Raw genomic sequence first — 27,846 nt, forward strand, 5'->3', positions numbered from 1 at the left:
TTAGATGAGAGACAGATGCAGCTAAAAGAAGTATGTGTGTAAACTTTTTCCCCCCAAAGCAATACAGCTAATATAGCTAAGTATTAATACACTACATGGACAAATATATTGGACCACCCCTGTGTTTTCGGCCCCATTGCCACCGAGGCGTAAAAGCCACCAATGCTCTGCTGACTGAATAACTGCAGCGCTCCAAACTTGCTCTGTCATTAAAATCGGCACAAACATTGTGCGCCAGGAGCTTCTTGATATGGGCTTCCATGGCCAAGCTCCACCTGTAAGTGGAATGTATAGGTGGTGATGTACAGTACTTTTATCTTATCTTACTGATCCGCTGATGGGCTTTTCTTCATCTTTGGGAACACCACAATGGAAAAAAATATAAGCAAGTTTTCTGGAGGTTAAAGATAAGATTTGCTTAGATGAGCCTGTGCCCTACAACCTGCCCATGTGCATTACTACTTTTCTTTCATAATTTTCTTTTTGGTTAAAAAGGTAATCATTGCATTGATCAATCATTGATTTTGGAAGCACTACAGTAGTGCTTTAGTTACTGCACTAAAACCTGATGACACCCTTGCAGAATCTGCGCTGAGGTTTGGCCCGAGCACCAGGAACTTCATGGCTTCCATGACCTTCCATTTTTCTTTAGCAGAGGACTTGAACAAAATGAGCAAAGGTCCACGTGTTGGATAACTTGATTAACTGGCTACAGTAAAAGTATAACCAACATAAAAGATGTGTTAAAAAAGTTACATGAACACTTAAATTAACTTACATCTTGCCCGTTGTCTGATATACACAACTGTATGGGTCAGCATTAAAACACGCGGTGTAGCACAGACTCACTGCAGTGATTCCTCTTGACGTATCTTTAGCATAATGTTGCCTTGTATTGATTTCTTAGCAGTTGCTTTGTTTTCCTCTGGAGACTGAGGTGGTCCAAGGTCCCATCTGACTGCAGCATCCCTGGTTTGATTTCCTTCAAAGTGTTTAGTTGCTAAAACTCACTCTCTAAAGAAAAAAATATACCAAAAAAATAATCTTTTAAACACAGACAGACTGATTATAGCAGCTGCTCTGATCCAAACTCTAACAGTAGCAAGCTAAAAATCAAAATCGCACAGTGTGTTGAGACTGGGAGTTAAAAATCTGGCTGCATAAATGAGCATTTTTCCCAAACCATAAATATTTAAATGACTCAGACTAAACCCAGTGGAACAGTGCCTTCATTAATCATCAGCGGTCATGTGTGCGTAGGAGAAAACTACATTTTTCAGTGTCCTCTGACTGAGTGCTGCATCTACCATCTGTGTGACGTGAGGCAGCTTAGCAAACATTTACACCCTCCAGACACAACTCCAACCCTACAACAAGAACAACAACAGAAACAATTGTGAATAAGGCCAGTGAAAGTCCTTCCTCGTCCTCCTTGCCTCCAGGAAGAGAGGCATCAGCTGCAGCTCTACCCTCCTGTTGCCGGGGACAACAGTAGCCTCGGGCTCCGTGACAGCAAGTCCCGCCCCGGGAGCATCACGCCAACCACGATGGTGAGTTTGTGTGTTCGGCTCACGCGCGTGAGAGTGAGCCTCCATCCAACCAGAAGGGCTCGCTGGGCCGAAGCCGGCTTCGGTTTCTGGGGCACGAAACAGTGAAACGCAGAAGTTCGCCCACTCACCACGTCACCAGTGTGCCTGCCCTCCCTGCAATAACTCCATCATCACTCGGCTTTTACTAACATTGCATTTGGCAACTAAAGACGCAGATGTGTGAAAGATGTGGGAACTTATATTATGCAGCTCTTTTTTTTTTTTTTTTTAGTTTGACCTGTTATCAGCTGACGTGCAAACATGATGAAATCGATTTTGAGGCGTTCGCGTCTTTAATCAAAGCTTCTCAGGAGTGTGACTAATAAATCGAGGCTGCTGTAAAGTGCAGGATTCTGTGTGCCTTCACTTGCACTTGTTTGGTGTCAGTCGTGGATTTGTGCTTACCGACCATCTGGCGTGGTACATTTAAAAATGCTGACACGCATCATCACCTGCAGCCTGTCGACAGGCTCCTATGATGGCTGCGGGCCACCAACTTTTGTATTTATGTCCATGCATTTGTTACTGAGAAGTTTCAGTAAAACTACACTTATTTCGGGATGTGTCTTCTTCTCCTGTAACGCCTAAACACTGAACACTTCAGACTCTGCTGTTTCGTTTTAATATAAATCATAAAGGACATAAAACATTTTCCTTAACTGCCGATTTAATCAAACTTACTACTTAAAGATAAAATGTGCATTTAGCTGGGGACTATTTTCAGAGTATGATTTAATACATGTGTAGTATTTACAGGACAGAATATGTGGCTGAAAATGAACTATGGTGGCCTTCATAATAACTGAACACGTGTGGCTTTACTAATTTCACTCATTTCACTAAATTGACTAGTGGGCACTTGCTTTGCAACATAAACTTACCAACATAACACTAACATAAACTAATTTTAAGAGTGGTCTTGCGTAGTAGTTCTCCAGGTTTTCTGAAGGTCTCTTAGTCTTTCTTTGAACATTTGCAGCTTTTTTTCATTTTCATTTTTCAGTCCAATGTACCCGAGTTTTCACGCTCAGATGGATGTTTGTTTTTCTTTGTTTGTTGTTTGTTCAAATGGCATTGGATGAACCAGTGTCCTGACTACACAAAGAACTCGTTTTAAATTTAGGAGACTTTTGCAAAAACATTTATTCAAGTTCTTTATTTGAGTCTATGAAAACTACCAAAGATACCACAGTAAGCCAAAAGCCTATATCTCAGTAAACCCATCTACAGCAGACGAACATTATCTGAAAGTTATATCTTTAAGAAATAGGAAAAAAAATACAGCAAAGACTTGATACGGCACCTGAAAGATGCTCCTGGCCCTTCAGTAGATCCGTCTATGTTTCACTGAATCCTCATCACAAGTGGTCCCAGTTGAAGGGTGGCTGTCAAGAAGCCATTCTTAAGGAAGGGAAATAGGTTGAAAAGGCTGAGTTATGCCAAATGAAACAAGAAATGGACTGAAAATCTGTGGCAACATATCTCATCAAATAATTACTCCAAATTTAAACATTTTGCTTCAAACTTTTGTCAGTATGTATGCATGAGGTCAGGAGAGAGGCACAACAGTGAGTCTCTACAGACATCTAGAAAACATGATGGAGGGTCTGTCATAGTTGGCCGGTGGTTTTGGAGAGCTTGTCAAAATTGATTATGAATGCAAAAAAGTGCCGTGAGATTTTGATCCACCATCTGGAAAGAATCAGACTGGCAACAGTTTCATTTTTCATCATGACAGAGAATGAAGGAAAAGGCAGCCAACATCCAAAGAAGAGCTTTGAATGTCCTAAACTATTCTTGAGGACCACTTAAAGGAATAACAAGAACGCTTGTCTAATAGAGTTCAGCTGTGTTGAAGAATAAAGGTGGTCAAACCAAATATTGACTTTCAAGCTTATTAGACTTCTGCAACCTCTGTTATCTCTATTCTTGTTTGCACGTTTCTATAAATCAATGCACCTATTTCCCATTTTTCTTGCAAAAAATAAAGAAATGAAGGGCCACTCACGACATTTACACAACATTGTACATTTTTTTAAATATAGGTTGGTTGTCTAAACAGCCAAATTCAAGCCAGAAGCTCAAGCTTCAGACTGCTCTAAATTCTCAGTTTTGCTTTTTTCTCCTCTTGGATCTGCGAGGCAGCTCTGGCTGTGAGCACAGACACCTTGGCCACCTGCTGTTTGGATCTTTTGCTTTTGAGTAGCAGCCAATCAGAAGAAAGTTGGCTGACCTTAAAGAGAGAGGAGCTTCAACAGCTTGTTTCAGACAGAAGATGAACCAAGGCTCTGCACCAACACCCAGTAAAAGCTAAATATAAGCACTGTTTTGAACTGTCAGTCATGCAAAGCTGTCCAAGAATAAAATATGTGGGCCTGGATGTGAGAGCGAAGCCTCCTTTAAACAGATATGTGCTTGTAAATATGCACAATTTGCAAGTAGGAGATTTTCTAGCTTACAGGCCACTTGTAGTCTGAGTGCAACTAACCAATCATTTGTTTGAGCAACAAAAGAGAGACTGATTTTGCCCCATTAGTCATAAATCGCAACCAGTGGGTCCAGATTTCTGCTGGTTATACTGAGCGCTCTGAAAAACTGATCCTTTTTTTTTTAAAACTCTAACCTATGTGTCAATTTTTATTTATTTATTTTTTTCCACAGAGGAAACGTGCCGAGTCGCCTCCTCGTGTCACCAGCATCTCCACGGCCGGCACTTACAACAGGAGCATCTTTGTGCCCCACTCCTCCTCCTCCTCCTCGTCTTCCTCCTCCCCCTCCGTCCATCAGCACTCCTCCTCAACCCTCCCCCACCAGTCCTCCTCCCACCCTCAAACCTCGCCCCACTACTCCACCTCCTCTCTCCCACACAAACACACGTCCCTCCCCCTCACCCAGCATTCCTCGCCCTCCCTCTCTCGCTCCGCCAGAACCCGGACCTCCTGCATCCCACCGACGCCGGCGCCGACGGCACCTCTCCCCGTCTGCCCCTCGCCTCAGACGGGCATCCGATACGTGTCCCCCTCCTGCCTGGACCCACACGTACACCTGCAGGCCCACTCAATCAGGTATGAATGTTTTGATTCAGCCAGCTGACTTCCTCAGGGTGAGATAAGAAACCAAAAATCAAACTTATTTTTAATATTTTTTTACTTTTTGACTTAATCCTTACCAGGGATATCACATGTTCAACAAGTTGTATTAACAACCTTTTGAACTTTATATAAAGATATGAAAATATGATAAAAAGTAGAGGGAGCAATACAACAATAATTCTTAGTGATGACATTAATCAAACTGTTACAACAAGGACTCAGATCGCTGGCATGAACTGGATGTCGGGATTAATCAGCTGTCAGTCTGTGTTAATCTCAGCACTTAGTTCAAGATGAGCCAGCTGTAGCTGTCCGCTGCAGATCTCTTGATGGAAACCTGCCCTACCAGCAGTCATCACTTTCCATGACAGCGTGGCTGGTGATGTTTCCACATTTGTGACTCTTTGCGTCTGTCATGGTGGCAAAATTTGGTCTCATTCTTGCAAGTACTACTACAAATGCAACTTTAAGTACTGAATAAGTAATTAACTACATCATGATTAATAAATAACGCCGATCATCCCGCTACAGAATCATGTTTTACAACCTTCCTATTCATGTGGATCTTACTTTGACATTTACTGCCAACCTTAATCAGTGTCACATGGGGGCTGGAGCCTATCCCAGTTACCATAGGGCGAGAGGCAGGGTACACCCAGGACAGATGGCCAGTCTCTCACAGGGCTAACACACAGAGAGACAAACAACTATTCACACTCATGGGCAATTTAGAATCACCAATTAACCTAACCCCACTAACTGCATGTCTTAGGACTGTGGGAGGAAGTCACAGTACCCGAAGAGAACTCACGCAAACATGTGGCGAACATGCAAATGAGGCAACAGTGCAAACCATTGCTGCAAACATAGACTGTATATAAAAGATAGCACATAGACTCTGTGATGTCACATGTTGGTCTGTCGGCTTTGTGTTTTTGTTAGCTCAGCGGTTTGTGACTCTAATGTGGATCATAATTTACAGACAAACCTTTCATGGTCCATGAGTCCATGAATTAATCAGAACAGGGTTTACGGAGGTCGTGGATCAAGACAGATGAAACAATGCAGTCACAAAAAGTCTAATTAAGACAGACATTTTGAAGAGGGATGTTATCCTGACCTTGTGTACTCATTGCTGTGTGATCATGTAATAATCAGTTTATGACTACTGAGGATTTATGCATACAAATACAACAATAATTCTTAGTGACGACATTAAATAAAACGATCCAAGGTTCACCTTGCTAATGCCAGGTTTGATCCCGTCTTGTCTTCAGAACTGTCAGATTTGTCGGCTGCACATCCATAACGTGACTCGCCCCTATTAACACATCCAAGTGGTTCTCTGTTGGTGACTGTGGAGGCCATTTGAGTTCAGTGAACTCAAAGTCATGTTCAGTACAATATTTTATTGTCCAGTTTTGATGAGCCTTCCCCAACTGTAGCCTCAGTTTCTTGTTCTTAGCTGCTGTAGCACGCCTCCTGTTACTGTAGTTTTCTCCTCTGACCTTTGTCATCAACGAGACATTTTCTAACAGAGAGCTGCCGCTCACTGGATATTGTCTCTTTTTCAAACCATTCTCTGTAAAATAAAAGGAGATTCCCAGCAGATCAGACGCTTCAGCCTTTCAAGCACCAACTACCATACCAAATTTAAAGTAACTTAAATCACCTTTCTTCCCCATTCTGATGCTCAATTTGAAATTCAGGAGGTGGTCTTGACCATGTCTACATACCTAAAGGCATTGAGTTGCTGCCATTTTATCGGCTGATCATTTTCACTCATGCAACACTTTATTCTTTAAAAACACCTGAACATGCTGGAGCTTGAGCCACAGACCTTCCAATTGGTACACAGCCCACTCTTCCTCATGAACCACAGATGTACCAAAGGTCTAACAGCTGTAATATAGTGTAAATACCAGTGAGGTGACGTCTTGTCCTAAAGAAGGTATTCAGTAAATGTCAGTCTTTATAAGCTGAAACAGTCATGGTCCTGCTGCTTTCCTTTCTCTCTTTTCTGACTGCAATTGAACACCTTAGCATAACAACTAAAGGTGTAATTAACCTGTAATAAATGTCATTTAATTCAAAATTGTAATGTAATTATATTTGCATACAAATACTTAAACGTAGACACACTACCATAAGGGGGTAAGTCGAGTTTTTACAGGAACAAGGAAGTAATTATACTGTAATTACTTATTATTATTAGCATTATTACTATGTAAATTTAGGACTCCATAAGTAATTTTAAGTATGAGGTAACTAATTTGGAATAAAAACAATGTGTTCCCATCTTACATCGCACACTGTACTTTTCAGGGCACAAATTGCCTTAATTTTGTCTTTTTACTTTTTTTATTCAATATTCATTAAGTAGATGTACATGATGGATATTCTATTATTTACCTTTTTGCTTACGCTGTAGTTTAAATCCCTGTAAAAACCTCTGACTTCTTACCAACTTTATTCTAGTGTACCTACCTTAAAGTAGTAGTATGCGGATATAATAACATTTTAATTTCAAATAAAATCCTTTGAGATTTGTTTTAATTACAGGGGAATTATGCCCTTAGTCGTGGGACGTGTTATAAAATGTTACGAATGTTTTTCTTCCTGTCATGTTTCTGAATTAGTTGTGATTAAAACACTAAACCTGTCTGCGTCTTGTGTGGTGCAGGGGGCCATACCTGGAGCAGAGGGGGACAGAAGGGCTGAAGCAGGAGTGGTTCACCAAATACTTCTCCTTCTGAGCACAAATGCATACAAGCATACAGACACACACATACACATACACATACAACAGCTGCAGGTACATTTCATATCCACTTCATTGCTTCTTATACACATCTGTTTGCTTCCCAGACTCAAGCACACACACACACACACACAAACAGAGAACCTTGAAAACAGACAAACACATCAACAGACATATGGGCTCATCACCAGCAAGGCCATTTCAAACATTGCCTCAAAGCTCAACCAAAAAGTGCTTCTCAAACACATGCCTGACCTCTTCTCAGACATTGGCCTGCCGGATCTTGTTTGTATAGTTTGGAATGTCGCCATATGTTGTTTTTTTTAAAGGACGTCTTCCTTTTTTAATGCAACTGTTGCCCTAATCCCATCGTGTAACGATTCCAGGCAGGTGTTCATTAAGAAAAAAAAAAAAAAACAGCAACCAAGTGTCTCTTTGCGTATGGAAGCATTGAACATATTCAATCAAGATCCACATCAAAATGGACACACACGACTCACCATACCAAAATGAAGCTTGTTTCAATGCAAAAATGTATAATAATCTTAATGATGAAATTGAATAAACTATTTTGTTTTTGTATGTGCGTCTTTTTTCTGTGTATCACATTCTTTGAGCTTAAGCTCAGATGCTTCTCCGTGGTTCAGGGTATCACTAAAAAGATTCACATCATGTGTCGTTTGTATGACAACGTGCAGTGTACTCCACCCGCTGCAAGTACTGCACAGTAGGTGGATTTATAATGTTGAAGTAGCTGAAATTCTTTACCAGGATGATTTATAATTAGTTGTAAGTTCTGTTGATAAATTACCCAAAAAAATCTGTTACTGACCAATTTATCAAATTAAATAGTCGACATATCAAACGATTTTAACTCGCTGTTCCAAAGGCGACCATAATCACCTTTCAGGTATTAGTTAAAATGATTTATAGACTGCTGTTAATCTGACCACTGACTTATTTTTGTCATCTCAGGACTTAAAAGTTATTAACTCAAAGATAATATACATTTTTGTTTTGGAGACATCTCACCTTTCTGGAGGGAAATAGTGTACCAAGCTTTCTTCTTGATGGTTATCCACAGGAATAAACCCAAACTACTTCAAGGCAGTTTAGTTATACTTTGTTTACTACTTGGAGACATGTTTCACAGCTTACTGGGCTCCGAATAATCCACTAGATTTCCTTCTGCTGGCATTTTAATGCAGTACAATACATTCCCTATCAGTTTAATAAAGGGAGCCCTTCTTCAGCCCATTCCTTTGTCTAACTGCTTATCAAATTCAGAGTCACGGGAGTGCAGAGCCTATCCCAGCTCTTTTAGAGGGAGAGGAGGGGGTACACAGGAGGACGCGGGACCTGGGCAGGTCCCCAGAATATCACAGGACATTCACAGAGACAGATGACCATTGACTAACATTCACACTCACGGCCAATTTAGGATAATCAGTTAAGCTAAGATGGATGTTTTTGGACTATGGAAGGAACACCTGGAGAAAACTAACACAGGGAGTACGTACAAACGCTGACAGACCCAGAACCGTCTTGCTGTGAGGTGACAGTTCTGATTACTATTATATACGACCATACTAAAACAATTATAAATCTAAATACCCTGGTACACAGTAATAACAACTTAACATGCTTCATTTTTTTTCTTACATCTTCTTACAGACTTTTATTTTATATAAAAACATTCAGAACTCTTAAAATGAGCATTTATTGATTATAATGCTTCACACAGAAGTGAATCCTCTGCCAGATTTACCTGTTAAATGTCCCGTTTACACTACATTTACATAGCATAGTTTTGAGATCTAATCTTCTATTTCCCCTTGTTACCCTTCTGCTTTTCAAATGAAATCACATCACATGTTTGTGAACCGTTTCATCATTAACCAGAGAAAAAAAAAATGAAAGAAAAGCTGAAACCTGGCCATGTAGAAGGTAGTGATTAATTTACACCAAGTAACAGATTAAGAAGCAATGCAGACTGCAAACACTGAACCACATTGCTACAAGATTAAGAAAGAAAAATTTATCATGATAATCTTTTTCAAATTTTATACTTAGGATGCAAAAAAAAACAAGTGAATGGATTTATTAGAATAACAACATAAAGAAGCGCCACTGACCACCAATATATAATCTTCAGTCATTTTAATGAGCCTTGTTTTATGACAGCATTGTCTGCATTACACTCTAAGTAACTCTCCTGTGCCGGCGCGTCCACTGGGAACACTGTCTTAACAGAGGACGAACGGGAAGAAACAGTGCACCCCCTTCGTGCTAAAAATGGTCTGTGTGAGTTTCCTCACACTTTGCGTTGAATCCTCGTGCTACTGGAACATGGGGCAGCTCTGCAACGCCTCTGTGGCTGAACTGTACTGGAGGACATTGTCATAGAAACCAGTCAGCTCCTCTCGCATGTCCTTGGCAGTCCTCCCCCCTGAGCCGCGGTACTTCATAGAAAGCAGCTTGGAGCAAAGGTAGTGGAGCCACAGTATGTTGGTATGAGGGTGGTAAGCAGCCCAGTTATTCCTGATAAAAGACACAAACAGCATGAGAGGATCAATAAATCAACAACAATGCTGCATTTCTCACTGTGCTGTCATGAACTTTAACAATGCCAAGAGTGTCATATTTGACACGTGAATTTCTGAGACGGCTACATCATCAGTGTGAACCCACACTCTAAAGCAGTGCTGTCAAACATAGGGCACAGGGGCCAGTCCGACCTAATAGTCTGGCCCGCTGCACTGCTTTATAAAATGTGAGGGATTTTTTTTTCTCCACAGCTTTTCTGTGAATTAACAAAAACTTTTAGTCTTATAATTACAGGACTGTGTGGGCAATGAGCTACCAGAATTGTTTGGTTTTTTGTTGTAATTTTAAGCATTTCTCACAATTTGAGTCTAAAGAAACTCAAAAACAGAATATTCTCATCATTTCCCTTATATTGAGATCACTCTGAGATTAAATGTGCAGTTAAACTTCTGTACAGTGACAGACAGGGCAGTCTGACCCACTTAGGATTAAAGTGGGCTGTCTGTGGCCCACGACGTAAAATCAGGTTGACATTTGTGCTCTGGAGAAAAGGCCAACGGCAGGGAATGTCCTGACCTCCTGATTCACAGGGAATTATGCAACCTCGCCTCACTGCTTTTTTTTCCTTCTTTTTTTTTCTTTTTAAATTTGACATAATTACAAACATGTTTTTATGAGCGTATCAAAGAAAAAGAAATCCTACATAATAGCAAAGAAAAATTATAATTTACTAGAACGTAACCAGTTCAAGTTTAACAGTATCACTGGTTTCATTTTGTTTCCAGGTTTGTTTCCTCATTTCAGTTAAGTTTATTTATAATGTTGGTGGTATTCGTCATTTCAGGACACAAAGAACTGACTCCATGTCATCATCTCAGTCTCAGACAAATGAACAAATCACTCGTTCTTTCTGGTTTAATTGAAAAGTATGATGAAACTGACCTGGACAAAAACTAAAATATTTACTGTATATTTTTATTCTAGTTTGTTTTGTTTAGTAGGTGCACAGTGATAGATGTATAGAGATACAGCTATAGAAAGATACAGAGACATAGAGTGAGATAAAGACTTTAAGCCTTTACTACACAGAGACTCCTGTTACATGGCACATAGATGCTTGATCACTTAATGGACTGACCCGTTTTCCTGTCTCATGAGTCTGTAGATCTCAAACTGGTAGTCTCCCTGTCCCATGAAGAGCTCTTCATCATTTGAGATGTCACAGGACACAGTCAAATCATCTACAACACAAAAGCAACATTTTAGAACCACTACGTAATATTCACTATGTGTATAACACAATCCATTCAAAGTATGACAGTAAGCAAGTAGAAAAATATCTGACCGATTTCTAGTCTGGAGAGAGAATAGTCAATGATGCGGACCAGCACCCCTCTGGTTTCCAGAGAGTGGGTGGTTCCATTGATGAGGAAGCTCCCCGTCTTCTGCTTGGTTGTTTTGACCAGCACATTTCCCCAGTGCAGGTCCCTGCAATAAACAGTGTGTAGGGTTAAACTGTTAGAGTAGAGTTCCAGCTGAACATTTGTTAGTTTCCTTCTAAACACTAGAGGGTTTTGTTTTGTTAGCGGGGAACAAACTGCATCTGTACGCGTCTTCTTGGGAAACTGTCAGTCGGTGCTGTAATTTATCAATGTGTGTCAGTACCTGTGTTCAAAGTGAAGCTCCTGCTCAGCAACAGCCAAGGCAGCAGTAACCTGGTGAAGGATGCTCTTCGCCACCGCTAAAGATGCCAACTTGAAAACACAACAAGAGTATAAATTAGACAAAGTCTTTTAGACTATTTAAGTGCAACATTCAAGGCATCCAATTTCCCCACGAGTAAACATCCCTGCAAATTCACCCGATAATCAGTGCAGTGAGAAAAAGTGCAAAAAACAAAACAGGTCATGCGGTCCGAGCACCTGTGCCACACACACTGAGCACCTTCTTCCTGAATGTGTCGTCTGAATGTGTCGTCTGAATGTCGACACATTCAGACGTCAGAGTCAGGAAGAAGGTGCTCAGCGTGTGTAAGACCTCAAGTCAGAAAATATTCATAAAACCTTGCAGGGAGATGAGATGTGAATGTTGTGTAACAGCAATTTAAGTTTCTAGAAGCCAGAAAAAGTCCAGCCGTGCCAAAGATAACACTAGTCCGCAAGAATTTTCAGAAGCAAATAATTTCTTTAAGATGTTCATCATCTTCTCTCATTACCTCCAGCGTGCAGTAATTTATGGTCTGGCTGACATTAAGCTGTAATGACTCGACTCAAGAACTTGCTATTTTTATGCAGCCGCTCTCGTCATTAAAATTTAAAAACATTTTTACTGAGAGTGTGAACGTGAAATAAGCAAAGGCTTCTTTTTAGCTTAATCTTCAGTAATGACAATTTGAATACAAAGTGCTTTAACTGACCACACACACTTTCAGCTTGTGTACTTTCTACATTCAGCCAATGTAAAAGTAGTTTTATCTCCAAGCTACCAGCTTTACCTTCTGTATCTCTGAACAGTCACTGAGGTGGCAGATAAAAGCTCAACATTTCCACAAAGACACGGGGAAAGCTTTGATCCCTACCGTTCCGTTGCTGTTCTCCAAGTCGATGCCGCCAAACTCAAACTCCAGGATTAGGAACATTTGGTCATTTTCAAAGAAATCTGAGCAAAGACACAAAAAGAGAAACCCAAATCACATGATTTGCGTATTTTAGGGACCGAGTGGGTTCATTTGTGACCCCATTTTAGAAAGAAAGTCTAAAATATTTTTTAATGGCTTTATATTATTTTCTTAATCAAAAATTTGTTTTTGTTTTGTTAAAAATCTATGACAAATAGATTTTTAACAACAGGCAGAACAATTACATCCTCTTACACTAGAGGGCAGTACAACTACCTGCTGTAATTAAATGGGTACCAACTGCCAGGAAAACAGAAGAAGACAAAGAAGAAATTAATTAACAGCCAAGTCGATCTGACCTGGGTCCTGCAGAAAAACCCAACCCTGATGAAGGCCCTAGCACGAGTAGTGGTCAGAAAAAAGCAAAAAAAAAAAAAAAAGTACACTGGGGAAAAACTGACCCAATTCCACTATGACTGGTGTGCAGGGGGGAAATTATCAATATGCTTTTTGTGACATTTTTATTTGGTGGTGTGTTGTGTGATTTGGGGAGCACTGATCTAATGATGTGGGGGGCATTTTTTTAGGGCCACTTTGGGCCACTTAATATCTACCAAGCATCATTTAAACACCACTGACCACATCCATCCCTTTTTGACCAGTGTATCCATCTTTGATGGCTGCTTCCAGTAGGATACACACTATGTCACAAAGCTCAAATCATCTCAAACTGTTTTTTGTTTTTTAAACACAACAATGAGTTCACTGAACTGAAACAGTCACCGTATTTGAATTTAATAGATGATGTTTGGGATGGGGTAAAACCAGATTCCCATCATGGATGTGCAGTTGATAAATCTCCAGCATCCATGCAATGATGGCATGTGGATACGGCCAAAATCTCTGAGGAAAGTTTCCAGCATTTTGGTGAATCTGTGCCACAATTAAGGTGTGACTAAAAAAAAATTAAAATCTATAAATGTACAGCTGGTCATAAAGAAAACAAACAAACAAACAAACAAACAAAAACAACAACAACAACAAAAACAAACAAAACAAAAAAAACACAGCAAGTTGGGCAAGAACTTTTTTAACATTAATAATTAAATTAAGTTGAATCTTAGTTAGAGAGAAGTTAATATAGAAGTAAGTTAACCCCTAACCCTAAGAAATACACAAAACATGTTCTTGTGAATAAATTATAATGAGCTCTGTCTCACTGACCTGGTCTGTCGTTCTCTGAGCCTTTCTGTTGGTCAAATGTGTCCCACGCTTTCAGGAAATCTGCAGGGTAGCAGCCTTGAACACAGTGAAGACTATGGGGAGAAAAATAGACACAAAGTCACATTAAGACTCAAAACTACTGAGGCACTAACAGAAAAAAAGACCAAAGAAAATACTTACTCTTTGAGTCCAATAAAACCATGGGTCTGGTTGTGCTGCTTCTCTTTGAGGCTGCTCAGCTCCCTGGTAGAAGAAAACAAAACAAAACACACAAACACTGCTCATTAGAGCTGTTCAGCTGGAGTACTTTGATGTGGTTCACCATTAGGTATCACTGTACTGAAACATACAGACCTTATAAGCTCTAGCATTACAGCAAATGGACTGCATATAGTGAGCAGTGTGTACCTGCGGTTACTTACTTAGAGATAATAATTTCATGGAGAATCTCTCCAAAGGTCTTCTGGTCCTCTCCGTTCACCTTCTCACTCCCCTCTACTGGAATGATCTGAAAATACAATCCAGGGTGGGACTTCTTGTGTTGAACGTTTGCAGTTTTTTCAGTAACATTAGTGGTTTTATTTTTGAAGCACATTATAACTCAATTGGTTTATACTACAAATTACAGGCCTGTTCCCTGCCCTTTTAGTTCTGAGCCATCATCAATGCCCCCTTTGTGTTTTCATTGATTCATTTTGGCCTCCTGAGCTTCATGTTGAAGTATCTTTGCTCCCTTTTCGTTCTTTTCTACTACTTAAAAACTATAAGACCAGCTCAGGATCAGAAAAGGGCCAGAAAAGGAAAAACAATGCACAATATTTACCTTCTTTGATACAACTCACATCTGTAACTCTCTAACAGAGCTCAGTCAACGCTACACTTCTAAAACATGTTGTTCACATACACTCAAATGTGCTTACTTTGAGGGCGACGGTGTCTCCTGATTCGTTGTTGGTGGAGAAGACTTCCCCAAAGGTGCCCTCTCCAATCTTCAGACACTGCTTCATATGCTGGGGGAGAATGCACTCTTCCCAGGGCAGAGGCCGCTGCTGGCCACATTCAGCATACACCTTCTCTGCGTCTGACAGGTCTGCGTCTTCACAAACCTTCAACAACAGACAAGTGGGAGGAGGTTACGTGCATCCACAGCCTGGATGTCACGCCATCAGGTCTAACGACCCAAATGCAAAGTGCAGAGAAACCAACAGAAAGTCTGAATATATAACTTATGTGCGTTTAATACCAGGGAATGCTGGCCCAGCAGCTGTGACCGGAGCCCCTTGGGGAGTGGCGTCCGTAAGGGTGTGGTAAAGAGATCCCGACTGAGATCAGCAGTGTCCGTCCTCCCAGGAGAGCCCGACGCTGATAGACGTAAACTCCTCGGAGTGAGCAGCACTAAGGAGAGGGAATGAGGGGGTGGGGGGCAGAGAGAGAGAGTGTAAGGACTCTCAAAGTCAAACTAAAAGCTTAAAATCCAAACACCAGAGTGTACATCATTACCCAAGCCTTTGCGATGAACAGAGAGGGCGGCTTTGATCCGGCTCCAGGTTTTTGTGTTTGGTGTGAAATCAGCCAGCAGGGATGAGAGGTTGAGCCGACTTGCTTTCACCGGGGTGGAGAAATTCATGGTAGAGCCCAAAAACTCCTACATATAGCACATACAACAGGCTTTAGGTTAAATGACTTAAAAGCCTTTAAATGTTTGATTAGTGCTCGGTGGATCATGACAGAAAAACTTAAGAGTTAACACAGATCTGCTCTGTGATCAGAAATATTCTGCTTCTTCACTTACGGGAAGAGTCAATAGCTTAATAGTTTTTATGAGGTTTGGAGATCAAATGAAGTAATCATTTGTGGCACTAAAGGGACAATTCATCCACAAATTGTATATAGATAGATTATTTTCATGCTAATTTGCCCAGTTTTGGAGATTTTGGCTGCATGGACATTTGCCTTCCTTTGAATACAACCAAACTACATTGCAGCTACATGGAAGCTTGTGCTCGCTACAGTGTGAGAGCACCTAAACATTATATGCTTACCCATCACCAGAAATGTGATGTTGGTGAGATGCAGGATTTCTTTATAAATGCAGCACACTGAGTGCAAAAATAGGAGATACTGGTAAGCTGGAAAACTTGGAAGCCAATTAGAATCTTTTGTCACACCACATGTTCAACATCAAGAATAATTATCTGGTCACTAGCTTCGTTGGCATGTTTTAACTCAACTCTGGTACAGGCTGAGAGAGCAGACACCCCCTCTATCTCTTGTAGTGGTATTGAGTGGTGTCTGTGTGTGTGTGTGTGTGTGTGTGTGTGTGTGTGTGTGTGTGTGTGTGTGTGTGTGTAAAATAAGATGGGGTCAAAAAGTCCCCCTCTAAACTCAGTCAGAGTTGGCTTCTTCTCCCACAGTCGATCACCTGCTTCCATCTCATTCCATCTCCACTCCTCAGTCACACTAACCCTCTGCATGTCCTCTTTCACTACATCCATTAACCTTCACTGAGGTCTTCCTCTTTTCCTCCTACCTGGAAGCTCCATATTAAACATCCTTTGTCCAGTACATCCACTATTACTCTGGATAAATACAACATAATAAAACCAGTGCTGGTACCAAAAAACAAGATTTTTCATAACACACAGGAAAAGACCCAGGGAAACAGAGTTAATGATAAAAAAAAATATGGCTAAAAAAATAACCCTAAAAACCATAAATTTCACACCCGAGCCTCAACTCTTGTGGCTCAGTAACAAATACTTGTTACCATCAAGACATCGGGAAACCAAATGTGCAGGTTAATTAGTGCAGCTGCATCTGATTAATACTCTAATAGTCAGCATCATTTGTTGACTGGAGGGATTTACAGAAAAGCATCAACTTAAATGGTAACTTCAACAATGAACCCATTAACCATCACCTTCATTATCCATCCAGCGCTGCTGAACATGCGAGCCTACTGTTTCAGCTGTCACTCTGAATTTGATTCTTACCTTTGGTTGCTTGTGCTGTGAGGGGATCATCTCATTGATGCTACAGTCCACAGCCCTGCTCCTGATCATGTGCGTGCTGGCGTTGCCTTTGTTTTTCCAGCGGCTCACGCTCATGCCGCTTACGCACGCCTTCCTCGTCGTCCCAGGGCGGTCTGTGGATGCGCTCCGCTGTTTCTTTTCCTTCTGAACCACGGGCATCTTTTTTCTCTTCTTTACAACTTCTCTGTCTGAGGCGTTCTCATCCTCAGAAGTAGTCAAACGTCCGTTCTTCACGCTGGCTTTCGAGGCAGTCGTCTCTTTACTGTCATCGCTCTCCGACAAGTGGTCCGTCTTTGTCTGGTCGTCACTAGCTGAGTCGGGCACATCTCCGGCTGGTTTTAGCAGAGCACCTTTGGGACTCATAATTTCTTTCAACAGTGACAAATTTACTCTCTTTATCCCAACAATAATGTTATCTGTTAGACATTTCTCCTTCAGCCCTGCTGTGAGATCTGCTGCACATTCTGTCTTGGCTGATTGTGTCTTACCCAAATCTTCCTCTGTCTGCTTTGCGAAGCCTTTTAGTTGCTCTTGTGACAAAACCAGGTTCTTCATCTGGACTGAACACCTCTTAGTAAGACTTTTACTCTTTGCCACTATAGCCTCGCCTTCCACTGTCTGCACGGTGCTGCTGGACTCCAAATGTGTGCTCATTATAATCTCAGAGCTGCTGTCTGTGTGATGAATAGACTGAATATAAAATACAGATTCTGACTGCTCCATAGGTGATGCGGCCGAGTGTTCGGCTGACTGCTTAGAGTTAACTAATGGAGAAATGTTAGTGTTGCAACTCCGACTCACTGAAGCTTCTTGGTCAAAACTATTACGGATATCATTGACTGTACCTGATGAATGAAGACAAAACGATGCTTTTAAAGACTCTGACAGATCGACCGCTTCACTGCTGTCCACAGGCTGTTTGTTTGTTTGTCGGCTGTGCAGTGAGTTTGAATGTCCCAGACAGGATGAGTAGGTTGTTTCACAGCTCAGCTCAGCGAACAAGTCTAATCTCTCCAGCGGCACGGTGCAGCGTGTGGACAAACATTTCTCCTTCAGCGTCTCGATCAGCCAATCTAACCCTCCTGCTGCTGCAGATACAAACTGACTGCTGCTGCCACTGTCTGCAGACAGCAGATTTGCACTCTGTAATTTGCCTTCATTTTTAGACTTTGATTCACTTCTTCTCTTGGGCTCTGAAAATAAATCAATAGATGGTTCTATGTGGTCAGGTAGGTCTGTGTCTGTCTGCTGGCAGTGAAGCGAACAATCTGGTGGGGAGACTATGCCGTCTACTGACATGGATGGAGGAGTGCAGGACAGATTGTTGACTGAAAATGGTTTAAGCTTCCCGCGTTTGCTGAAGGATCCTGCTGACGGTGTAGAGCAGAAGATGGGTTTCCTGGGGCAGGGTCCAAGACTGCAATCTGCCAACTCGTTGAGAGATATCTCTCGGAAGGGAGCGCTCATAGAGTTCTCTGCACTTGACGGCCCCAATGCCGGAGGCAGTTTTCTTTTCCTGGAAGACCTGCTGTAAGGAAAGGCTGTAGAAGTGAAGTCATCTGAGGAGCTGAGTATACTGACAGATGCTTTGGGGACTTTGGGTTTAATCACAGCGGCTCGTCTACGTTGGGTTACAAAGCGGCCTGCAGAAGATGGATAAACACTAGAAAGCAGGAGAAGAGAGGATGAGAGCTAAAGGTTACTGCAAATAATGATGACATTTCTGTTCAGGCTTTTAACAGAGCTCTTAAAGACATGAATGCTCACTTTGAGTTTGTCCTCATTTTATCTGAATTTCTGTGGCCTTTTAGTGCAGACGTTTCTTCCTCACTCTCCGTGGTGACAGGAACCTGCTGGCCCCTCCGCTTCATCAAAACTCTGTGTCCAGACACAAGCCGGCTCGTCCTGATAACGGGAAAAGACACAAATCATTTCACAAACAGACAAATAAATGCAAAAGAGATGCTTTAAAAGTTGTGAATGGCTAACAATAGTCACTCACTGCAAACCAAACGCTGAAAGTGCTGAGGTAGAGAGTAAAATAGAGAGAGAGAGAGTAAAGAGAGTAAAAAGAGAGAAGTTAGGCAGAAACAAGTCAAAGTAATGCAAAACATTTTGTATCAAAAAGCCTGCTGATAGAAAACTCACAACTCACTTTTAATAATTTAAAAAGTAGTTCCAGCATCTCAAATGTAAAGATGTTTTTCCTCTGCATGATTATAAATTTGAGTTTGTTTTGGGACTGCTCTGGCAAAAGTAAGTTTCACTTGAGACATCTGTTTAAACTCTGAGAGCAGCCAAAGTGCAATTGTCAGTATATTTTTTTACATTTGATATTGATTTAGACAAGCAGCTCAAGAGCTGACTCTGCAAACTGCAGCTTTTGGAATACATTTCACAGAAACTGCTGAAAACTGTTTGATCAGCCTTCAGTTTGCCAGAAATGTCAAACCTCTGCTTACATTCACAGTTGTGGTTATATTTAATAGAACCCCAAAACTCTCAACATGCGTTGTCATTTTAGTAATGTGTTGTTGCTTTGTTGTTTTTAAATGCCCAGACCTGGTTGTTTTGCTCTGCTGAGTTAATACAGAAGGAGGAGGTGGAGCGAGCATCCTGCTGTTCTCCTCATCGCTGCTAGTCTCCGTTATACAACGTATGGTCTTTCTTTTGGCAGGACGCACTGCTCTACGACTGGCCACACTACTCTTCTTCTTTCTAAGGAAGGGAAAGAAATGGTGTGCACCACTCACACATACAATACAACAAAAAAAAAAGCAAACTACTTCAAGGATATTTTTCTAGCCTAAGATAATCTAATAATTCAAATGCAGTAATACTGACTGCAATGCTATTTACCATTTATTACAATATTCACAGACCTGGCTGTCCTGCTCTGCTGAGCAGGTGGAGGGAGAGGAGGTGCCTTCTCCTCATTGCTCATGTCCTCTTCATCCACACTCTTCTCAGTCAGACAAAGCATTGCTTTCTTCTTGGCAGGACGAACGGTTCTTCCAGTCAAGGCGTTGGTGCTCTTCTCCCTGTTAAATGAAAAGCAGATGAAGCAAAGAAGATAGTCAGGCTCACAATCAGAGCAGGAAACTCTGATTGACAACTAAACTGTACTTTGCACACGTCCACAGGGGGTTGTTATGTATGTACAAACTGTTGATTTACTCTACATTTTTGCCACTGTTTTAATTAGCTACAGTTTGGTGTATTTAAGATATTTAACTATATTTTCATATAGTAAAAATATAATAAAACGAATCCTTTATAAATATATTAATAACTAAAGACTTCAGATATGTGACTGTATGGACTGGCATTTCTGTGGCTTCCATACACACCAATAATATATTTCTTATAAGCTAAAACTAAAAAGTAGCTGCACAGTTTTTGTGATCCATAATGTAGAGAAAATACTGAAAAGACGGTTTAGTAAAGAAAATTATAAACATACCTTATCCTCTGAGGTTTGGACGGCTCAAAGACGGAGACATCCGAGGAGGACGGGGTGCTGTCGAAGGCCTGCTTGCGGTCTTCAGGTGAGATCCAGGCGGACACCTTCCGCCTCTGTTTCCCGTACGTCTTCAGATATAGCGGCTTTACTGGCTTCATGTTTGACTTCCCAGCAACAACCGTGCCAAAAGGTAAAACTTTTATAAACTACAACTGGAGATTTACCGCGGCTGGAGCACACAGGAGTAAGCCACAGTCTGACAGGTTTATATATCGACCGTTGACTGTGCAAAACCACCAAACCACTACAATGATTTTAATAAAGCGTAACCGAAGAACTAATTCTCAACTAACTCAAGCGTAATAACAGTTTTAGCCTGTATCCATGGTTGCTAGCTTTATCTTTTTCTTGTCTTGCTAGAAATCGGAATAATCCAACCCGCTTCTTGTTCAAACTGCTGGAAAACGGTGATTGGTCTGCAACTGTTCGGTGGCTTTATCACAGCGCCCCCTGGAGGATTGGAGTAATAGCAGCAGGCGTTTATATTAGTTGCAATTTTTCCTTTTTGCTGTCCTCTTGGCCAGGTTTCCGGTGGAAAAAAACATTTTAATTTCAGTGAAACTTAAATATATAAATATAGTATATATAAAAAAACTTTGCAAAAACTGAATGTAGCTTCTATCTTGTGACAGGAATGATGTGATATCACTCATGAGAGATATGTGTAAGATATGATTCACAGATTCACCCGTGTTTCATCTTGAAAGTAAACATTTTCCTTAGATTAGTTAGATTTACATTACTTAAATACACTTACTACATTTCATGTAATGGAGGCTACTGGAGATTTGGAGCCCATGCCAGCAGTTCCAACTGGGGTTTTTAATTAAAGAAAAAAATATATATATATCATCATTTGCACCCAAATAGTTAAATGTTGCTGTTGGGTAGTTAGTTACTGCTCCAACAACAGGTAGTTGGAAAACGTATTGCCTCTGTTTATTAATCCTCAAAGCTGACAGTAGATTTTTTTAGCATAAATATTTGCTAAAGTAAATAAATAATATTTCCGTTTTTCCACTTTGATGTTTGTTTGTTTGTTTGTTTGTTTAGATTTTTTTTTTAGTAAAATCGCCAACATTACTTTATTTTATTGTTAACCATGTAAGCGTTACTTTCTTTGTGAAATCAAATGATCAGTTATAAATACTTGACACAGTGTGTCACAAAATAACTTTAGAATAAAGACCCATTTATGTGATTTAGTTTGGACTAATTCAAAATGCCTAAGTACCACGTCACACAGTGTAGTAAGTAGATTTCACCACCAGGTGTCATAATTTTAAAAGAATATTCCCCAAATTTGGTCTATGCTGAATGACACCATATTAATTTTATGATTAAATAAATAAAATAAAGTTTTGTCTTTATTTGTATTATTCATATTAAGGGGGCAACATAAAGCGCTCACTGCAAACTACAACTCATAGAAATGTTTAATTTGTAAATGTTATCATGACCAATGGATAGCAGCAGAGGAAAAGTCAAAAGCAACCTGTTAAATCCTCTAAATACAGAAATGTTTCACTACACGTGTTGACTCAAAGATAAACTCCAGCATACATTAAACTCCACATTTAATAGACCCAGCGTGGCTCCAGCCTAAACTGGATTATGCCCACTTAACTTTTATTGAATTGAACTGATTTTTCTTTTTAAATTTGTGTATGTGCTTATGTATTATATTTTTCAGCCTTAACTAAATATGCACTGTTGCCAGATCTTATATGGCATTCATTTGTGTATATTATGAAATGTATCTTAAAATTTGCCAAAACCAAAATGGTATAGCCTACGTATAAGTATGTTCATTTCACACAGTCAGTTTTTGTTTGTGGCTCAACTGTTGCACAGTTTTGCTTATTATCAGTACAAACGGCTACAAAAACAGGTTTATTTACACTGTACTTGCAGTAATAGTTAACCTTTTGAACATACTTGAACAAGCAAATATTAGATTTTTTTTCTGCACCAGTGCTTGGATAAGGGGATCAAAGACACATAGACATTTTGTACTATTTTCACAGTTGAAAAGAATGAAATAACAGTTTAGTCACATAGAAAAGGTAAGTACACCCCTAACTTTATCATACCTTAAAACCATAAAGCTAGTGTGTGAATCTGGGAAAGGATTTAAAATATAAACAAACAAAAATTTCCAAGAGCTGAGGATTTCAAACACCTATAAAATTCAGCCCAAGAGCAGACTGCTTGAGGCTTAAAAGTGTTTGTATCTAGTAAAAATGAAAAGAATCTACAATAACATGGATTTGCCACTAATTTGACCTGCAAGGAGAAAGTCTTCACTGTTCACAGAGCATTAGAGCAAATCTGTAGTTTGCTAGTGAAAACAGACAGACAAATCAAAGAGGGAGGCCACAGCAGCAGTAGACATTTTTGAGCTTTATAAAGAGAAGACTCTAATACCTACTATTAAGCGCGGATCATATCTAACAGTGCTTGCAGATGTCCAAGGGAAATTGCTGATAGCTTCATTCAAACAATTATCATTTCCACATAGAAGAAACTGATGTTATAAAATGGTATAGTCGAAAGCAAAGGTCCAGACTTAGATGCCGTTGAAGTGCTGGTTGTTTGTGCATGTAAGGAAAACCAGCTTCTGATGCCAACATGTGCAAACGTACATAAAAATTCAGTATATATGGCAAAAACAGAGTTTGAACAATTTAAATAAGCTTGTCAATAGTCAATAATTGGTATGACACCTTTATTCTTCAGCACAGCCTCAACTCTTTCAGGCAGCTTTCTTGTCATTTCTTTAGGTAGTCTTAGTTCTCCAGGCTTCTTGAAGGACATTCAAAGCTTGTCTTTGGATGTTGTCTGCCTTTTGTTCTGTTCTCTGTCAACATGATCCCACAACACTTTAATAGTGTTTAGGTCTTTGCTCTGGGGAGGCCAAACCTTGACTGATAGTTTCATTGGATGTGTTTTTCTATCCGAGCGTGCTTTTATTGCATTCGCGGTGTATTTGGGATGCTTCTCGTGCTGAAAAATAAAGCTATATAAAGCCCCAATTGGCATTTTATATGACTTCAACTAAAGATATGAGAACAAATTGTGTGTACCTAAAGATGTGTTAAGTGTCTTAACAAACAAACAAACAAACAAACTCTGAAAAATTTGAGGTGCAAGATCTGAACTGAAAAAATAGTGAAAAAGCAACCTATGTCCAAAGGAAAACTCTGGAAGATCTTCAGAAAGAAATTAAGATGTCTCGAGACTTTTGCACAGTACTGCTTATACAGTAATTTCCACATTATGCTTGCTTATTATTATATTATACATTTTAACCTATTCTCTGCAGTTATTCCTTCCCATCTCGTGTGTTAGGAATAATCATGCTTTCTGTCGACATTTTCATTGTCACTTTTTTTTGGACAATGCTTTCCTAACCAACAGTTCATCTTTGCTACTGAAACCTCTTGATTTAAAGCTGCCAGCAGGCATCACAGATTAAAGCGCTAATATTGAGCCGCTCTCTGCGTAGGCAGTAAAAACAGAGGAGCGTTTGCTTCCGGAGCAGCGTCCCCCGGTTCCCCCTGCCGGAGACCAGCGGCATCTGGGAGGGAGGAGAAAAGGGAAACAATCCGAGAACGGAGGGGTGGAGAGAGAGAAAAAAGACAGGAGCTCTGCGAGGAGTACGTGAACCCGCAGGAGAAGAGGTGAGTGATGTGGTATGCCGATAAATTTCGCTTCAACGCAGGGACTTGCGGTCGTTTTACGTCTCGTTCAAATGAAAAACGGGAGTTAACTTTTCCCGTAATCTTCCCCGGGCGACGCAGTGATTGGCATCTGAGGGGCCCGCTGTGTTACAAACGGTTGGCGAAGGTGGTGGTGGTATAGGAGGATAGGCTGGGGCGGCAGATGAGGGGAGGGGGCATTTACGGGACCCAGGGTATGCTTCTTTCACTTTATTGTCACGTATTTTCCCGGTGTCCGTGGACGAGCTCTCACACAGCGTTCAGGGAGTCACACGTTCAATGCGCAGCCGTAAACGGAGCACGGTCGCGGGCAAGGCAGCTGCCGCTGACTCCAGCTTGACTTTTTAACTCAGCCGCTGTGTCGAGGGGACCGAAAAACAGGAGAACCGTCCGACGGTGGACACAACATACGTGTAAAATAACCTTTGTGGCACCTAACGGCTCTTAAACGTGTGTCGTCTTCATGCAGAGGGCCTAGGCTCAGGTAAGAGACGGGGGAAACTGTCCAATCATCCAAACTTGGCCAACCTCAAGACAAAAACAAGGCTTTTTTTATGCTTCACACCCCTAAATACCTTCATATGAGGCAACTAGCCAGTTTGGTGCATTAAGCTAAGTCAGTAAGATATAATATTCATTTCGGCAAGTGACCAAAATAAAAAAAAAAAAAAAAAAATCAGAAAATTTTGAGTAAAGCCTAGATTGGTGTTTTTATCAGTTATTCGTGGATCAGGCAACAATGTGACCTTCCTCACATCTTCAGTTGTATAGTAAATCATTTAAATTTAAGATGATTGATCCAACAAGTATCAGTCTGTCACTCCAACAGTGGCTTAAACCTTTAATCAATTATTAATTTTCTGTTTGGAACTAATTAGCTGACAGATTAATTCAGCCTGCGCCAGTTTTCTGTCCTGTGGTTTCCATCCAGAGGTTGGAAACATTCCCATGTCGTGCTCTGTTTACAGCAACAATTTAAGTAATAAAAAGGCTCATTGTGAAACAAACAGGCATAAAGGGGGTATTCTCTTCACTTAGGCATATTACATTGAATAGTGTGTGGGGCTGTAGGCCATCAGAAACCCCTGGGAGCCCAGTCAGGGACTTGCAGTGGTGCTTGGTCCTGGTTGGTTGTGGCTAGCTAATCATTTCCAGCCTTCCTCTGGTTGTTTCTGCCAGAGCTCCCTGAGAAGATACGGCTGTTTGTTTTATGCAAACATGGAGCCACTTAATTGCATGTTTATGTTTTTGCGATATAAAGAATCTAGAGGAGGACGTGAATAGCTTTCCTGTTTTAATTTTCTTAGAGGTAGGGAGGAGAAAGAGAGAGGGGAGAGAGTGAGAGTTTGGGATATGTAATGATTGTGCATAAACACCTAGAGGGAGCGTCACTGTTGACTCTTGTGGTAAGACTGTAAACGCTCGGGACACAGTTCATGTAATATATTGCAGCCTATGAGGAGAAGGAGTGCTGAAGTTGTTGACAATAACACCAATTGTCAGAGGACCTGATTTCTTCTTTTAGAGTGCACCACTGAGGTTTCACTGCCAGCCTTTCTCTCCTGGCTCTGCTGTATTTGTTTTGCATCACATTTGCACTGGTACTTACTTACTGGTGTATCTGTTTCAAAGGTGCAGTCATGTTAAAAAGCCTCATGAGTAAAGCATGCTTTGAGTCTGATCTAAATATCTTCCCAGTTCTCCCTTTTCCTGCCTTTGCTTCCTTTTTTTATTTTTTATAAGCACTTTGTTGGTAAACAGCTTGTGCTCTCTATTTTAAGCTGTGGTTGTGGCGGTGTCGGTTTGGTGAGTTCATTTGTGCAATTGCAAAACTGAATGTGTCACTGGCTGTACCACCATAGTAGAAATGGTGCACTGTCATCCTCTGCCTCGCCTCCCTCGCTATCCTTGCAGCCTCTATACCCTGCTGTCTTGCTTTTCATTCAAACCTAGCCCTTCTCTGCAGTGTGTGTGTGTGTGTGTGCGTGTGTGCGTGCGTGCGTGCGTGCGTGCGTGTACATGATGTCATTGCTAATTGCTCAGGGCTTTTGGGTTTGGGTTAAGTTGGTTTATATTCTGCTCCTCTCTGTGTTGCCAGCCTCTGTCGTCGCTTCATCCTTCTTTTCCCTCGTCATTTTCTCTCTCTCGCTCCTTTGCCCTCCCTCCCTCCCTCTTGTAGCATTTCTATACAGCAATCAGGAGTTGCTGAGTGTGGAAAAAGTGACTCGGACATTTATGGGTCGAGTTTTGGGCCAAGCACTGCAGACTGTTCCTGAGTGCGTCTTTGTTTTAGCTCTGGTAATATTTGGTATGAGCTCCTCGCTTTCAAGATGCCAACTCATCCTCAAAGGAAGGCGTGCTGCTGCACGATTTGGACACATGCACAGAATGCAAGCGCAAGTCGGTAATGTCTCGTTTTTATATGAAATGAATCAACACATGGCACCTGACCCCTGAAGAATCAGGATTTTAGAAGTTTAGCAGTTTTACAGTCAAAGAACATGAGATGAATGTCAAAACCTTTTCAGCATTTCTGACCCTTAATAATTTCATGAAATGTTGGTTTCAAATCAGTTTTACTGCAGTGTAAGGGTGAGGTAAAATCTTAGCGTTATATTCTGAAGGCAAATTTATTTTTATTTTGTATTTTTTGATTCGAGCATCAGTTCTGCAGCATATATCATTGTTGCACTGGCAAAGTTGCACTTGGGTCAAATTAAGCTTTAGCCTGTGGAAGTTCTGCTTTTCTGTGAGGCAGATAGGAAAGGACGGGAAGATGGAGTAAGGTGAAAAGCATGCAGGAAATGATCTGTGGTGGCCTTGCGGCATATTGGTATCTCACTCAACCCAGGGAGCTAAACCACCTCCCAAAGGTCTCAATTTTAACCTGTATTTTAATACCAGGCTCATCCTTAAGCTGTGTGAAAATGATTTCTGAGATAGTCATTTTTTTTGTTAATGACTGGTATCTGTGAAAGAGTGTTCAGATATTCCATATAATAGCTGATCAAATGGCTTTAGGTGCTGAAGAAGATTTTCAGAATCGTCATAAAGTGAACATGCATGGACATCAGAGACGGTCTGTTTGTTTTTAGCCCTTTATGTGGCTAGTTGTTGTACTTTTGGGATTATAAGGGCTAAAAATGCAAAAAAAAAAAAAGATTTTTAAAAAGAGCAAAATTTGAGGACCTAGTATGTAGATAAAGTTTTGCATGCCTTCATTAAAAATACTTGAATCGTGTGATGGAGGGGCTCAGGTGGGCATTTTTGTCACATTTGGTTGATTGACCCTAATCCAGGCTGTCACCTTGCAAAGCTTTGAGCACAGCCTAAAATATGTTTCAATAGCCGCGCTAGCCACAGTCCTCAGCAGAATGGGTGCAGTTGTTGGAAAGACGATAAACCTGCATGTGAACGATCCCGGGACTTTCTTGCCTTGCAGCACCAACTCGTTAGTCTGTGTGTGGTCGGGGTCATGCACAGCAGCTGACGAGAAAGCGTGGTGAAAGTGTGCGTGTGTGTACATGCTTGTGTGACTGAGCGTTTCTGCGTGGGTGTGTGTGAGCAATCAGATAAAGAGTTCGGAGATCCGCTACCACCACCCTTCTTCCCTTGTGTAACAATACTTCTGGTCCGCCCCTGACCAAACAACTGTTTGTGTGTGTGATTTTTAGTCGTGTGTGTGTGTGGTGTGTGTGACCAGATTGGACAGATGAATGATGAATTAAGGACAGCAGAG

The 27,846-nt window shown here is 40.9% G+C and overlaps 3 protein-coding genes across 8 annotated transcripts in view; 2 read left to right on the top strand and 1 right to left on the bottom strand.

Annotated features, from left to right (window-relative positions):
* fam184b (family with sequence similarity 184 member B) overlaps positions 1-7,958 on the top strand; it is a 31,845-nt gene extending 23,887 nt beyond the window's left edge. The window contains exons 16-18 of one of the 2 annotated variants that reach the window (XM_080880310.1): positions 1,443-1,550; positions 4,251-4,654; positions 7,365-7,958. In XM_080880310.1, the coding sequence (XP_080736436.1) occupies positions 1,443-1,550; positions 4,251-4,654; positions 7,365-7,437 (585 nt within the window). In that variant the 3' untranslated portion in view covers positions 7,438-7,958. The remainder of the gene's footprint in view (positions 1-1,442; positions 1,551-4,250; positions 4,655-7,364) is intronic. The other variant, XM_080880311.1, reaches the window with a different exon arrangement.
* A 685-nt stretch (positions 7,959-8,643) lies between these two features.
* haspin (histone H3 associated protein kinase) lies at positions 8,644-20,799 on the bottom strand. The gene is made up of 16 exons (XM_080879495.1): positions 20,326-20,799; positions 19,745-19,903; positions 19,425-19,580; positions 18,630-18,767; positions 16,824-18,525; positions 15,331-15,475; positions 15,074-15,225; positions 14,751-14,936; positions 14,253-14,338; positions 14,011-14,073; positions 13,831-13,922; positions 12,568-12,647; positions 11,655-11,743; positions 11,335-11,477; positions 11,128-11,230; positions 8,644-9,983 (listed from the first exon to the last, which is right to left on the bottom strand). The coding sequence occupies exons 1-16, from the start codon at positions 20,481-20,483 to the stop codon at positions 9,782-9,784; spliced, it is 3,654 nt and encodes a 1,217-aa protein (XP_080735621.1). The 5' UTR covers positions 20,484-20,799; the 3' UTR covers positions 8,644-9,781.
* A 3,155-nt stretch (positions 20,800-23,954) lies between these two features.
* Positions 23,955-27,846, top strand: part of apbb2b (amyloid beta (A4) precursor protein-binding, family B, member 2b) — a 58,892-nt gene continuing 55,000 nt past the window's right edge. For all 5 annotated transcript variants that reach the window (XM_080881330.1, XM_080881326.1, XM_080881328.1 and 2 more), the window contains exon 1: positions 23,955-24,068. The gene's annotated coding sequence lies outside the window, so the exon portion shown is untranslated. The remainder of the gene's footprint in view (positions 24,069-27,846) is intronic.

Source organism: Rhamphochromis sp. 'chilingali', assembly GCF_963969265.1.
Source record: "Rhamphochromis sp. 'chilingali' genome assembly, chromosome: 4".
NCBI classification, from domain to species: Eukaryota; Metazoa; Chordata; class Actinopteri; order Cichliformes; family Cichlidae; genus Rhamphochromis; species Rhamphochromis sp. 'chilingali'.

What these genes read in the sequence shown, in the direction of transcription:
- haspin (XM_080879495.1), bottom strand. Translation starts at nt 20,483, where the DNA reads ATGAAGCCAGTAAAGCCGCTATATCTGAAGACGTACGGGAAACAGAGG. An exon ending in TCCAAACCTCAGAGGATAAG is followed by an intron (nt 19,904 to 20,325) that starts GTATGTTTATAA and finishes TTCATTTAACAG; the next exon opens with GGAGAAGAGCACCAACGCCT. An exon ending in CTCAGAGAACGACAGACCAG is followed by an intron (nt 12,648 to 13,830) that starts GTCAGTGAGACA and finishes GTCTTTGCTCAG; the next exon opens with ATTTCTTTGAAAATGACCAA.